Source organism: Lactuca serriola, chromosome 7 (genome assembly GCF_051521515.1).
Source record: "Lactuca serriola cultivar US96UC23 chromosome 7, Lser_US96UC23_V15, whole genome shotgun sequence".
In the NCBI taxonomy this organism is placed as follows: domain Eukaryota; kingdom Viridiplantae; phylum Streptophyta; class Magnoliopsida; order Asterales; family Asteraceae; genus Lactuca; species Lactuca serriola.
The window spans coordinates 164806550-164821362 of record NC_136414.1 but is presented as its reverse complement, the minus strand read 5'-3'; the positions used below and the strand labels follow the sequence as shown (position 1 = coordinate 164821362).

General features: G+C 36.7%; 2 protein-coding genes across 6 annotated transcripts; both read left to right on the top strand.

The window, feature by feature from the left end:
* The first annotated feature begins 457 nt into the window (after window positions 1-457).
* On the top strand, window positions 458-3226 carry LOC145065009 (putative GPI-anchored protein At1g61900). 3 transcript variants are annotated; one of them, XM_079012351.1, is made up of 8 exons: window positions 458-710; window positions 1237-1376; window positions 1467-2054; window positions 2133-2378; window positions 2487-2498; window positions 2581-2718; window positions 2786-2824; window positions 2911-3226. In XM_079012351.1, exons 1-8 carry the CDS (start codon window positions 673-675, stop codon window positions 2964-2966), a joined length of 1257 nt encoding a protein of 418 aa, XP_078868477.1. In that variant the 5' UTR covers window positions 458-672; the 3' UTR covers window positions 2967-3226. The 3 variants fall into 3 exon arrangements, with proteins under 3 accessions (XP_078868477.1, XP_078868476.1, XP_078868475.1); XM_079012350.1 differs by having other exon boundaries at window positions 1233-1376; window positions 2795-2824; XM_079012349.1 differs by having other exon boundaries at window positions 459-710; window positions 1233-1376.
* A 1156-nt stretch (window positions 3227-4382) lies between these two features.
* Window positions 4383-8650, top strand: GLR5 (glutamate receptor 5). Of its 3 annotated transcripts, none has more exons than XM_079008725.1 (6): window positions 4383-4891; window positions 5155-6425; window positions 6875-7152; window positions 7230-7261; window positions 7348-7754; window positions 8013-8211. In XM_079008725.1, the coding sequence occupies exons 1-6, from the start codon at window positions 4636-4638 to the stop codon at window positions 8058-8060; spliced, it is 2292 nt and encodes a 763-aa protein (XP_078864851.1). In that variant the 5' UTR covers window positions 4383-4635; the 3' UTR covers window positions 8061-8211. The 3 variants fall into 3 exon arrangements, with proteins under 3 accessions (XP_078864851.1, XP_078864849.1, XP_078864850.1); XM_079008723.1 differs by having other exon boundaries at window positions 4387-4891; window positions 8018-8650; XM_079008724.1 differs by having other exon boundaries at window positions 4756-4891; window positions 5163-6425; window positions 8018-8650.
* Window positions 8651-14813: the final 6163 nt, after the last annotated feature.

Here is a 14813-nt window from a genome sequence, read left to right as displayed (position 1 = left end):
TTAAAGGGCTCAAAACAATCTGTTTCTAATGCATTTAGAAATCACAAAACGTTAATGCACACGTTCGTTTACTGTTGTTTATAATCATTAATGTTAACATCTTTTTTATAATTGTTATTACGTATAATATTAAATATTTATATTATCTAACTGGTATCCATAAAATTAACTATATCCAGAGTCATACAAGTTGAAAAATTAGCCAAAATGTTTCAAGTCAAACAAATATATTCTTTAGATGAGTTAAATTGATTTAAGCATTTTTTATCTCTTAATTACATATAACATAATAAATATGATTATAAAATTACTATACAAGAAATAATTAATCTTTTTTAAAACGATTTGATGTCCTATGCAAATCTTTTTGTTGTAATCGGCGGGAATACCGGCATACGCGTCTCACGTGACCCCTCCTTCCATTTGAAGTCATTGACCCACAGATTTCCCTCCTTCTCTTCCGTGTGAAAAAAACAAAAACTGAGGCCTCATCCGCCATTGATGAAAATCATGAAATCAACTGCAAAAGTCCTCCCACCCTACTTGACTTTTACACACACTCACACACACATATATATAAACAGACATTGTTGGAAGCTGTAATAGTTGCTATTGAATACTGAACTCACTGATCGCCGAAATGATGTGTGGAATTCGTGCGAGTGATTGTCAATGGCTAATATTTCAATTCGCAATGCTGCTGCTTCTATGTAAGTAATATGATTCACATTAATCTAATAATTTTTGTTGATGTTCTAAATTAGCTACAAATGTATTTCCGATGCATGTTGTACAATGCAGTAGCTATATTGTTGAACTGTGCTCGAGTATTGATTTCTGTTTTCAGTGTCGTGTGTGCTTGAGTTCTTATTGATAACGTTCTAATTGAAAAAGTAAGAGCAAATTTGTTCCGATTTCTGTAATGTTTTGTTGATCATTTTTTTTGAAGATGTAGAACATACGTGTGGTTTGATCACACAAGCTAAAAATCATTTTGAATTGCTCTTGAGAATCAATTGATGTTCTTAATATCAGTGTGATTGATTCAGAATCCTCTTTCTGTTTGGATTAATTCTGTGATTGTGAATGATCTGAAACATCACAGATTTGTAATTCAACAAGTTTCTTCTTCCGATGCTTAATTGCTGTAATCCAGCAGATCAAAAATTTAGGTATATTGTATCGAGTATGTGTGCTTATCAATTTTTTTGGTGCTTAAATCTCTGAATCAGATAGCATCCATTTCGAGAAAGTAACTAGTTCTAATCTACCACAATCTCCGATTGAGTCTCCTATGAATCCCCAACCTGTTCTTCCACTCCTTGCACCTTCACCATTGATGCCATTCACAAATATCAGCATGCCAAATCTATCAGGTATCCCTACACCTTCCTCTTACTGAATCAAATGCTTTAAGAAGAAACAACTACTAGCCTTTGTAAATTTGATCTATTCTAACATTTCAGGAAACTGTCCACTAAACTTTTCAAATGCCGAAACTGCCCTCACAACAACAGCAATCGATTGCTGGGGTTCACTAGCTCCATATCTAGCCAACACAATATGTTGCCCTCAACTCGATGCCACAATCAAGATCTTAATAGCCCAATCTAGTTTCTCTTCAGGAACACTTTCCCTCAACAAAACTCATTCCAAAAACTGTCTTTCAGACATCACACAACTTCTAGAAGCTCAAGGCTCAAACCACCAACTTCTAGAAATCTGCTCAATCCACCCTTCTAACCTCTCAGATTCTTCTTGCCCTTTTGTTCATCTTGCTGATATCGAAAACACCATCAACATTCCTACAATCATTGAATCTTGTGAAAAGATTGATCCTGTGAAAGAGTGTAGGGACAAAATTTGTCAGAGTGCGATTACAGATGCAGCTGTGAAGATTGCTTCTAGAAAGATTGGAAGTCGTTTATCAGGTGATGACGTGGCTATGGTTGATGATTGTAAGAAAATTGTTCTTCGATGGCTTGCAAGTAAATTTGATTCATCGTATGCTAATAAAGTCCTACGTGGAATTTCTAGTTGCAAGATTAACAAAGGTAGCAATATCTTCAAACTATGAAACTTTAATGTGTTTTAATTGCTAAATCATAATCTCTCACTTTTAATTTTTCCAGTTTGTCCGCTTGTTTTTCCCGACATGAAAAACATTTCGAATGAATGTGGAAACAAGATTAGGAGCCAAAACACGTGTTGTGATGCCATGGAGAAGTACATGACTTATCTACAAAATCAAAGCTTCATTACAAATTTGCAAGCCTTGAATTGCGCACATTCGCTTGCTGAAAATTTGCAAAAACTTAATGTCTCCAATAACATATACAACATTTGTCATATAAAACTCAAAGATTTCTCCCTCCAAGGTTAACTACGCTCATTATTTCCCTTCTTCTTTTCATATCATCTCTAGAGCAATTTAACAAATTTATAGGTGGCGTTATGACATTTTGATATTATCGATCATGGAACAGTTGGATCACAAGGTACTAATTCTTGACATAAAATTAGTTTAATGATGCCGATTTTTATCTAATAAACCCCTCTCGGGGATCCTTTTTGTTTTAGGGTCGGGTTGCCTTTTTCCAAGCTTGCCTTTTGATGTGACGTATGAGCAAAGCACAGGAATTGATTTCAGATGTGATCTTAATGATAACGTTGAAGCGCCATGGCCTTCTTCTTATACTTATTCTCCTTCTCCAATAAGTACGTCTAGTATTTAAACATGTCTTTCATTTTTTTTTTTAAATAATTTATGAAAATCATGCTACAGATATTCCAGCACTTCCTAAAGCAACATCCGATCAGAGTGGTGAGCTTATTTCTTCCTTATTGTTGAAATAATTTCTTACTTTTATTTTTGATTATTTAATTAATTTGGAAATATCAATTCCAAAGGGATGCGGAGTACACTGTTCCTTTCGACTTTGTTGCTGGTCAACTTCTTCACGTGATGATTCACAGACCTACGTACATGGACTGCTTTTTGTAGTGTAAAATAGTTATAAGAATAAAGAAATATCATTAATGTTAATGTATTTCTTAAAAGAATTTGTAAATGTAATACGTACTAGTCTGATTCGTCCTTTTGGGGACATATGATAACATTTAAACTATACAAAACACAAATCAAGAAATGACTTTTGCTCTTAAAAAAAGTTTGGTTTGGTTCATGAGACAATATAGGTCATGATAATCTGTACTTTGTTTTATTTTTTTGGGTTAAGAAAAATATTATATTTTTTTGTTTCATTGACATCCATACTACTAGTAATCCCAATTCCCAACTTACTTTACTAGATTCACTAAAGTCACCCTATAGTGACACCCTCGTATTGCCACATTCATGCATTCCCTTTTTTGGAAACTCATATGGAAGAGGGACAAAGTCTTTATATATTAAGAGCTCTCACAAATTAATGTGAAAAAATTACACACACACAAAAACACGATATTTAATATGGTTTGGTTAATAATGGAGTATGAGCTACACCCACATCCAACGCAGATTGAAATAGACCAAAAGCCAACAATCAAGCCCAATAGCAGATTGAAATAGACCAAAAGCCAACAATCAAGCCCAATACAGACTATACAAGTCGGACACCGCCTTACCGAGCTGACCACCAATATAATAATCGCGTATCTACCGTACAAGATTATACCACACCGCATCCCAGGAAACATGAAAAGAAGTTTTATTTTATTAAAAGGTTCTACCCTTGCGATCTATTGACTAACGCATGACACATGCAAGAAAACCATAAACCGGACCAAGCCTCACCTATATAAAGGTGAGTTCTTCTTACCAATAGGTGGCGGAGAACAAGAATGCAATTTTTATAATAGACAACACAAAGAAATATCTAATTTAGGCATCAGAGAGCAATAGTAGGATCCAACCCTCGATATGACTTTCTAACCTAGTATTTCCTGATCTTGTGCAACGTTACTTCCCTGGTGTTCATTAGACGCAGTACTACGAGGATAACTATTAAGACACACGAAAGACCATGTGACAACAGTCAGCGTGACTTACATCTAAATAACATGATTCTTATTCACGGGCATGAAAACAATAATACAGTTTAATTGAAACTCTAGCTATGGTTATATATAATTATATATCGACAAAATACAAACGTAAACCTAATTAGAACCGGGTTAGCATGCCCATACCATATAACACATTCTTTTATTAAAAATTATTATTATTTTAGTTTGAAAACAAATAAGATCATCCATTTTATAAAGTTAATATTATCTTAATAAATATTGAAAATAATCGTGTACCCGGATAATATATTTTGGTCATTTTAGAGTCTCACAACTTCACACAATTATACCCAAAGTACAAAACTCTCCCTTTCTCCCACACTTAAAGAAACAAAGTTGCAGGGACCATGACCACCATGATTTTCCCATGTTTTCCTTACCTTCCAAATAGGCTTTATAACTTTATTCTTCATCTGGCATCTGAACCCCACTCCTCACAGGCTCACACTATTCAACCATTAAACAATAAACACCCACCGTTGTTTTCATCTCCTCTCCTTTACTCAAATTTGACCTAATTTCATGGTTATTTCACCAGAACCTCTGATGTCTTAACATGTATCAATAATGGAGTCCACCATACGATTATTACTAACCCTCTCAATATCACTGCTTCTCAACAGTTGTGCTTACTGCAAAAGGCCTGCTGTTGTTAATGTTGGAGCTCTGTTTTCGTTTGATTCGGTCATCGGCAAGGCTGCAAAAACAGCCATGGAAATTGCTGTAATTGATGTGAACAACGATTCAAGGATTCTTAGTGGTACGGAAATGAAGTTATTCATGGAGGACACTAATTGCAGCGTCTTCAAAGGCTCCATTGGAGGTATTTTAGCATCTATACCTTTCGATTTTCTGTTAACATGAATAGAGATCAAATTGTTATGTGGAATTTAGGTCGTAGATATGATCATATGAATTCAATCTCGATTTTGGATTGAATACACATGCTAACAAAGTGGCTTTTCTATTCAAAAAGAATTTTTTTAGTTTACAAATTCCCTTTTTTTTTTTTTACTGTTTCTATTAGCTTGATCTTCAATTGAAAATCCAGATGCGGATAAATTTGAATTTGAATGGTTTTGTCAGCATTTCAGATGCTCGAGCAAGACGTAGTCGCAATAATCGGCCCACAATCATCAGCTGTAGCACATATGATTTCTCAGATCGCAAATGGCGTACAAGTTCCCATAATTTCATACGCTGCAACCGATCCCACTCTATCTTCCCTCCAATTCCCTTACTTCTTTCGAACAACACAAAGCGACTCATACCAGATGGCAGCCATGGCTAACTTGATCGATTTTTATGGCTGGAAAGAGGTAATTGCAATATACATCGATGATGAATATGGAAGAAACGGAGTGTTTTCTCTAGATGATGAAGTAGAAAAGAGGAAATCAAAGATTTCTTATAAGTTAGCTTTACCCACTAATTATAATCTTAAAGATATCTCCGATGTGCTTAATTATTCAATCCCACTTGGCCCTCGTGTTTATATCATCCACATTCATCCTGATCCTGCCCTCAAAATCTTTGAAGTAGCTAACAAACTTAACATGATGACTACCGATTATGTATGGTTAACAACCGATTGGCTTTGTACAACTTTACCCTCGATTACCCCAACAAATCAACCTTCTTTGAAGATCATCGAGGGCGTTGTTGGAATTTGTCAGCATACTCCACAAACATCACGAAAAAAGAACTTTGAATCGAATGTATACGGATCGTATGCTTATGACACGGTGTGGGCGGTTGCAAACACAATCGATACATTTCTATATCAAGAAACGAATATGTCGTTTTCGTTTTTCGATTCAAAATTCGGGAAACTTAAGATCTTCGATAATGGGAAAGATTTCGTGAAGATATTATCGGAGACAAATTTCAACGGTTTGACCGGTCAAATCCAATTCAATACGGATAGAAACTTGGTTCCTAGAGGATATGAAATCGTTAATTTCGTTAAATCAGCGATTCAAAATGTTGGGTATTGGTCGAACCATTCGGGTCTCTCTATTGTCCCACCCGAATCTCTCAAAGTGGATAAAAGTAAGTTGCCCCGTTTAAATGAGAAGCTTGGTGTAATTACTTGGCCCGGTGGAAACACGGATAGGCCACGTGGATGGGTTATTGGTGATCAAGAAAGACCGCTAAGAATTGGGATACCGAAACGGGCGAGTTTTGTTGAATTTGTAACGGAATTAAGTAATCATACTATACAAGGATATTGCATCGATGTGTTTACGGAAGCAGTTAAGTTGATTCCTTATCAACTTCCTTTTAGATTTGTCCCGTTTGGAGATGGTGAAAAGAATCCAAATTATGATCTACTTGTAAAGTCCGTTACGGACGACGTAAGTATAAGATTAGTCAAATCTTGTTTTTATCATGTGCTTGATACATATAAGTATGTATCAAGCAGATTGTATACAATGCGTCTGATGCATAGCAAATCAGGCGCATTGGTAGTACATAATGCAGACACATTGTACCTGATGCATAACGTGCATAACGTATCAGACGCTATGCAACACTGTGTATTATATAGTGTATTTGGCAGTGACATTTTGCCTGATCGTTTACGATCAGGCAATTGTGTCAGATACATGGTGTATTTGACGCAATGTGTCAGATACACTATGTATCTCAGATACGCTATGTAGTATACATACATAGTGTATCTGGCGCGCTGTGCGAGCTACACTATGTGTCACGAACACATTGTGCCTAACACGCATTATAACAATACTCATCAAACCTGATAAGTAAGTTCTTTATAGTATTAGATTGTGGTTGTTACTAGGTTTTTGATGGAGCGGTTGGAGATATAGCTATCGTGACAAATAGGACAAAGATTGTTGATTACACACAACCTTACGCGACAACGGGTCTCGTGATTGTGGTTCCTATCAACGATTCAAAAGCGAGTGCTTGGGTGTTTCTCAGACCTTTTACTATAGAAATGTGGTGCGCTACTACAGCTGCTTTTGTTTTGATCGCTTTAGTTATCTGGCTTCTTGAGCATCGGGTTAACGACGATTTCAGGGGCCCACTTAAAAGACAACTTGTCACTATTCTCTTGTAAGTTTCTTTTGTGCTTACAATCCATTAATTATGCTCGATAATACAAATGTGAAATTTTGCTTTTTGTTTTTCAGGTTTAGCTTTTCGACTCTGTTCAAGAGAAACCGTAAGTAGCCTCATTTTTTCCCTTCCATTTCCTTATGTATGCAATTATTTTGTTCAACATCATTTATTATGAAATATGAATTACAGAGGAAGATACGGTTAGCCCCCTTGGACGTATGGTAATGGTGGTATGGCTATTCCTATTAATGGTGATCACATCAAGCTACACCGCAAGCTTAACCTCCATTCTTACAGTCGAACAACTTTCATCACCAATCACAGGAATAGACGTGTTAGTAGCTAGCCATCTACCAATCGGCTACCAAGTTGGCTCATTTGCACATACCTATTTAGCCGAAAGTCTTTACATCCCAAAATCTAGGCTCATTCCTTTAGGCTCTCCTCAAGAATATGATAACGCGTTACGCTTGGGCCCACATCACGGAGGCGTGGCAGCCATTGTTGATGAACTTCCTTACATCGAGTTGTTTCTCTTGGAATATGCTGACTTTCGGATCGTTGGTCAACCCTTTACTAGAAGCGGATGGGGATTTGTAAGTCCTTCCTTCATTGTTTTTCAATTCACACAATAAACAGACTTAGGGAAAGTCGGTTTGATATGCCTCTTATTGGGTCTGGTAAGAGACTGTGACTCTGACTGACTCGGTCAGATTCAGACTGTTTGATACCACAATCAGATAGCCTCTGTATGTCTCTTACCGATCTGATAATCTTTTGGGTCTGACTCAGTCAGATCTAACTCAATCAGCAACTATTAAACGGTAGAAAACTAATTTTTCTTTTTTGGAAAGGGAAGGCTTTCAAGAGAGACTCACCTCTCGCCACGACACTATCTCTAGCAATCATGGAACTTTCCGAAAACGGAAAGCTTCAAGAAATCCACGACAATTGGTTCTGTAAAGACGGCTGTTCCAGTGCTGTGGGAGCTGATTCTGAACCTAATCAGCTACAAATGAGCAGCTTTTGGGGGTTATACATAATTTGTGGCGCTTTTTCACTCACTGCATTGGTTTTATTTCTTCTACAAACAATTCGTCAATATATTTATTATAAACAGCAACAGATGCTCGATCCTAGTTCCCCTATGTTCCCAGCTTCTAGGAACAGGGGCTGCTATAGCGTCTTGTTTAATTTTTTTGATTTTATCGATGAAAAAGAAGAAGCCATCAAGAACATGTTCAAGAAAGATGATCTTCCGGAAGCTTCTCGAACTGTTTGATTTAATTCCATACTGTGCCTGATTTCGTATCAGACACATTCTTTATTTTGAGATTCGTGTATAAGCACATGCATCTTAATGTAAATATTATATGTGTCTTGCATGTAGTTGTTTTTTAAAATAACTGGAAAACTAGAATTCTGTTAAGATAGAACGAGATGTGGATTAAATATATATGTCCCACACATTGTTATGGTGGGTTTTCATTAACATGTAGAAATGTTTCGGGTGACCTTTAACTAATGACTTGATGAGTTAAGTATTTAATCTGGACAAACTATATGTGAATGTTTCTTTTTGGCATAATCTCGACAAAATGGCTTAATATGTTAAGCCAAAAATCTTGACTTAAGATGCTAAATCTTTACGTATTTGTCATGCTTCTTTTTCATTTACAGCTCCTCTCACATTGGAATTGATTAATACTGTGAATTCAGTCTAAGAAAAATAAAGACTTTATGTATATAGCATCTTATCTTTACAGACATCGTATTGATTTAATGGAAAAAAAATCATAACTATAGAACATCTTATTTAATTAGAGATTTCGTTAACTTTGTTGTTGAAATTTATATAAGTTTACATTGTTTTGGTACAAGAAAAGGATGGCTACAAGAAAACGACTTTTCAGAACAGTTAATTTGATTCAAATGTATGATGTCAACGAAATAAATGTTTCTTTTGTACGTTTTATGACGTATTTATTGATTTTTACCTACCAAATAAAGACGAAAAATATGTAGGGGATTCATATTGCATTCTTCAGAATCATTGAGAGGTAAAAGCACAAATGCACAATGTCAATTGTTAGCAAAGTGTGTCCATATGTAATCTCGGGACATTACTTTAGGATTTTACTCTTCAATTCATGGGTTCCCATCATGGAGGTTAGTTTACTTAGTAAATTGCATTTAAAAAGGACATAATCAAAATTATGACCTCAATTATGGTCCTAAAAAGCTTATTTATTATCATTAATGAGAAAAATGAATAGGATATAATTAAAATGTTGAAAATACTCTATGCGGAGAGCTTCTAAATTACCAAGGAAAGTGAAAAAAATACTATGTTTGGGAGAAAAAAAAAAAAAACTAGCCCGTAACCGGAAGTTGTAACTTTTATTTGTGTGAAAGTGTTTGACAAAAGTATATGTTTTTGAAATATATAAAATGATATTAAGCAAGCTAAAAGCTCTCAAAAGTTTCTTGAAGTAGATTTCGGATTATGAACTTTTGTTTAAAATAGAAGGTTTTAAGCTTGTCGTAGCTCCGAACAAATATTTTTCATTAATTCGAACTTTATTTTAAATTTTAAAAGATAAAAGCTACATACCTATAAGAAAACAACTCTCATAATATCTTATTTGACTTTGTCAAACTTACTTGAAAAGTACTCAAATAAGTTCGTGATGTGACGCCAATTCCGCTAGCCCGTCAGCAACGGAGCAGCTTTGTTCGGAATTTGTAGTCACACACACAAAGAAGAAAACGACGTCAATTGCTTTTTGGGAGGGCACTCCGACGATCTAGTCAGTGAATGGTCAGAAAGTGTATGAGTGAGTGTAATGTCAGAGAGGTGATCCCTATACCGAGTCATGTTGATCCTTATATAGTTAGGGTTTCTGACCTTTGGAGTGGGGACCATACAAAAAGTATTTGCCGGTGTGCAGAGACGTGGATTGGTCCAACTATCCCTTGAATGATCCTTGCGGAATATGATTGGTGCAGAGGGAATATTGATAGTGGCACAAGCATTCTATTGTGTTGACGTCTTCCCTTGCATGAATTCTTGGTGAGCATGTAGAACAGGTGGTTCCTTGCTCGCCAAGCTGGTTTGCTGTCTTGTTGCTTGGCTTACTCGCTAAACGACCAGACAACATTTCGCTACATAGGTTTTCGTAATTTGCTAAGCAGCAAGCCAACTCTGGTAATTATATGCAGGTTGCCTTTTTGCAGGGAATGAGTAGTTAATGTCTTGGTTGACGCCCTTAGGGGTTTATTGTTATTCCTTTGTTACTTCACAATTTTATCCATACGACTACATCATCAAGCCTGTTAGTCTAGTAATGATAGCATATACATAGTCCAATCATCATGTCCTAGACTCATACAACACGTGTTAGTTATTAAACTATTAATTGGTTGTAACCTCCCACATTGCAACTGCAATTTTTGTCTCCTTGGTTACGTCATTATGCTAACCTTTGGTTTCTCTCCCATCAAATCACTTCCATAAATACACTCCTTTTTCAATCTTTGTCTTCATCCACTCTTCTCGTCTTTTCTCTCAATTTTCTTTGATTTCTTCACAACGACTCTCCCTTTAACTATGGTTTCTTATGTTAGCGTCATTCCCACTTTCGAGTACTTTGAAACTCTCTATGAGAAGTATGGATTTCAGCCAGAAGATGGTATTGTGATTCCCCTGGACGGGGTCTTGTTCTCTCAACCTCCAGGTAAAATTAGTGTTTATGTTAAGACCTTTGACGCTAGTTATTGTCTTCTGACCACCACTTTTGTAACAACCCGTTATTTCAAGTCAATGTAATGTCTAAAAGTCGAGTCTTGTAATCTCTTTGTGAAATAATAAGAATATCATCGAAAATGAAATGTTCAAAAAGCTCCGTTTGAGTACACCATGTGGTAGATATCGTGATAAGGTTTCCAAAAATATAAAGAACACTAAAATTCGAGTTATAACGAAGGAGTTATGACCAACCTAAGATTCACAACAAAACCGTGAATACGATTAAACGTAAAATGCGAAGTTTTAATAAAATACTTTTTAACCTTAAGTATCTAAATGAAAATCGTAGATATCATTAAACCGTGAACATACATAAAAAGAACGCCCAAATCTGACTTCGTACTGGGAAGTTATGATTTTTCGAAGTTTCGGATGTAGCAGTAGACAGCTAAAAACTCGAAATAGAGATCAAGGGATTTTTGACCGAAACAATCTAAATGAGAATCGAAGACCCCAACAATGGTAGTACAACGGTAAAAAGTCTACCAAAAACAGACATCAGATAAAGAAGTTACGGATTTTTAACGGACCTTTCGTGTCCCGGCCTGTTAAAAATAATATAATTAAAATAAAGTCATAATTAGCCGACAGAGTCTAAATGAAAGTTATAGAGTACATTCTCACCTACGCATGGATATAAAGAACGCAAAAAACAGAGCTCGTACACAAAAGTTATGCAAGTTAGAAGTTGGAAAATCCATTTAACCCCCGCGTAAAGGATTACGCCTAGCGTACCAGAGGATAGGAGCCTCGTCCCATCGGCCACATGCTCTCCCATCGGACAGAAGCCCTCCCATCCGAAGTGCGTAAGCAATGATGTCCCATTACGCCCCGCGTAACCCCGTACGCCCAGCGTACCGAGGCGGTTCAGCCTCCCTATAAAAGGGATGCGAGGGTTTCGGGCAAAATTGCTCATTTCCTCTCTTTCTCCTACGTTTTTACTCCGTTTTGCATGCAAGCAATATCCCGAAGCCCCGGTTTTCATACTCAAGATCAGAAAGAAGTTCTACAGTCCCGAGATTCCCGAGAATTTAACTCTCACTAGTCGAAGTTCTGCTCGATTCTTCTCTGGACTACTTCAAAACAACCACTTCAATCAAGTGAGTTCATACCCCCCTTTTATACAATTTCAAATACTTTATAATGTACTTTTAACACATTTCGGGGGAGAATACAAGTAAACACACGGTTGATCCCGAGTAAAAACGTGAAAACTCTTGTTATACTTTGCATGCATTAGATTTATACAAAATACATAGTATCCAGGGTAGCCATCCTTGTTAAACCATTTTTATGCATTCAAAGAACTTATGATTTATGCTTTGTCAAACATTGTGAAAGAGGATAAACATTTCATACAAAACTATTATTTTAATACAGACTTAGTTGAGAATCCGTGAGACGATTACATCTTCAATGCTACCTTTTTGTTAAAAGGTACTACCTAAAGTCCTGTCTATTATAAACAGAGTCTCTCGTTTGGAGAGCGTGTCAAATGTGTATAGATCTATACGGGAAGTCATGATCCCGCGCCCTGACTGTTAGCTACAGTCCTTTGGGTGACAGTTTGTCATAATGTTTCGACACCCGAAGACCGTCGTCACAGGCATATTATGTTTAGTATGGTTATAAAACTCACCGGATAGACAATTATTATGGTATTCTGATTTTATGAATGAGTAGCTATTAAAACTATTCTTCATCTAATGAGTGCGATCTTCTTATAGCTTTATTATATAAAACTATGCCTCAACCTTTTAAGCATGTCAGTTGCTTGCGATTTTCGGTCTTGGACATTAGAGACTGCCTGTTACTTTAGGAAAATAAGAGATTTTCCTGTATCCAAAACAATCAACTAATAGGAAAATAAGGGATTTTCCTGTATCCAAAACAATCAACTAATAGGAAAATAAGGGATTTTCCTGGTACAACCATTTACAATTCACGACACGAACCTTCATATGCATTTCGTACTTTTATAAGAAAATAAGGGATTTTCTTGGAAAACGCACAAACTTTGGAATGACATACATTTTCTCAAAACCGCTTATGAACTCACCAACTTAATTGTTGACACTTTTTCTTTGAAATGACTTGTATTCTCAGGGAACCGCTAAGCAGGTTTGAAAACCAATTTTTGGGGATTAACGCTCTGACGTTAATTATTTCTTTTGAAAGATGTTTATGTATTTATCTTTTGAACATGTAAAAAATACAATTATGTAAACATTTTGAAACCTTTATATATATGGTGGTGTGTACTTTCCTTACTATGAGCTGTTATGATACTGAATATGACGTCCTCCGTCCCCGAACGTTTCCGCCGTTCTAGTTTGGGGGTGTGACAACTTTCATCGATGAAGTGTTTAAGAGAAATTAGATTAACATCTATGAATTGACTCTGAATGCCATTACCAAAATCGTGGCATTTAAAATGCTTTGTCGGTCCCAAGGGTTTCTTCCTGATATTTAGGTTTTCAAGAACTACTTCTGATTATCTAATGTTGGAGATACGTATACTTTCTGTGCCTGAAAGAATAGTCATGTTCTTTTCCCTAAGGGTAAAAGCAACCCTAAGAATTGATAGAATCAATGGGTTTGGGTGAACAGTTCTCGCATCGGGGGTCCTTATTATCGGACTTATCCTACTTCTGACAGTGCTACAAAATTGTTACCCCATAATCAGGAGGTTGTTTATGGTTAGAATGGCTTTCATGTGATTCTTGAGGAATTCCTTGAACACATCCTTGCCGGAGTAGGAATGAGGACCGAGTGGCGTCTTGAAAACAAGATGTCAGGGGTTCTTCGTGGTCAATAACGGTATGTCCTTAACCTTCTGTAGTACTTTTCTCTTCCTCCCTCACTCCTTTTAAAAAAAGAAAAACGAAAAGAGGAAGGTTATCTTCGCATGTCGATTATTCTTGATCTACCAGGAGTGGAGCATGTGTTAATCTTCCCATATATGCTAAGCAAGAGTTTCAAAGGAGAATCGAAGCACCGTCCCCTTGATTTGTTTGATGCCATGTCTTTACCAAGTCGGATGAGGGCCAAGGATTTTCATGCTCCTGATGTGTCTATGAAGGATCATTTGATTGTTGATGGGGACGACCTTCTTGCTATTTCTCTTGTGAATCCCCCCTGTGATTGGTTTATCTCTTCACAATAAACCAGGTAGTTCTGAGTGTGTTGAGGATAGCAAGGAGGGTATTCTAATTAATGTTAGGAGTCGAGCTCTTAAGAGGAGGGCATTGTGGAATGTTGATGCTCCGGTTGGGAGTTTGAGCAATGCTCTTATTGTGGACCACATGCAGAGGAAACAACTTGCAACGAGCTTTGTTGCCAAACTCTTTCCTTCTAGTGCAGAAGTAATAAGCATACTCGATGATGATGTTAAGGAACCTGAGGGTGTTGCATGGGCGACTGAGCAACTCTTTGTGTCTGAGTCACTGTGTATAGGTGTTGTGCCTCAATTTGCTGGATTGGATAAAAAAAATCACCAGCCAGTTTCAACATGTCTGCGTTTGATGATGTAATTGTTGGTCTATAAAAGAAAGGTTTCACTTTGGATAATTTCTTTGTGCCAAAATGGAATCTCACCAATGATCCTCGCATCTTGTCAAGGGAAACTAGATCGAATTTTCTCGCTATACATTTCCTGGTGGGTCTGTTTCTAAGATGGAATCATTCACCGATGATCAAACTGTTGGCTATCTTGAATTTGCTTTTGTGCAGAGTGCCTTTTTCCTTGCTTCCAGTGCCCAACATATCTGATGCCTGAAGGGGATGAATGGTAAACTCCGTAACACCGTGAAGGAGGGGCAACACCATATTGATTTGTTGCAGATGA

Bases quoted from the DNA above. Each gene is read 5' to 3' on its own strand.
- LOC145065009 (XM_079012349.1), top strand. From the start codon at position 641: ATGATGTGTGGAATTCGTGCGAGTGATTGTCAATGGCTAATATTTCAA. The intron at 711-1,232 runs GTAAGTAATATG...TCTCTGAATCAG, and splicing joins CGCAATGCTGCTGCTTCTAT to ATAGCATCCATTTCGAGAAA. The intron at 1,377-1,466 runs GTATCCCTACAC...CTAACATTTCAG, and splicing joins CAGCATGCCAAATCTATCAG to GAAACTGTCCACTAAACTTT.
- GLR5 (XM_079008723.1), top strand. From the start codon at position 4,636: ATGGAGTCCACCATACGATTATTACTAACCCTCTCAATATCACTGCTT. The intron at 4,892-5,154 runs GTATTTTAGCAT...TGGTTTTGTCAG, and splicing joins CTTCAAAGGCTCCATTGGAG to CATTTCAGATGCTCGAGCAA. The intron at 7,755-8,017 runs GTAAGTCCTTCC...TGGAAAGGGAAG, and splicing joins CTAGAAGCGGATGGGGATTT to GCTTTCAAGAGAGACTCACC.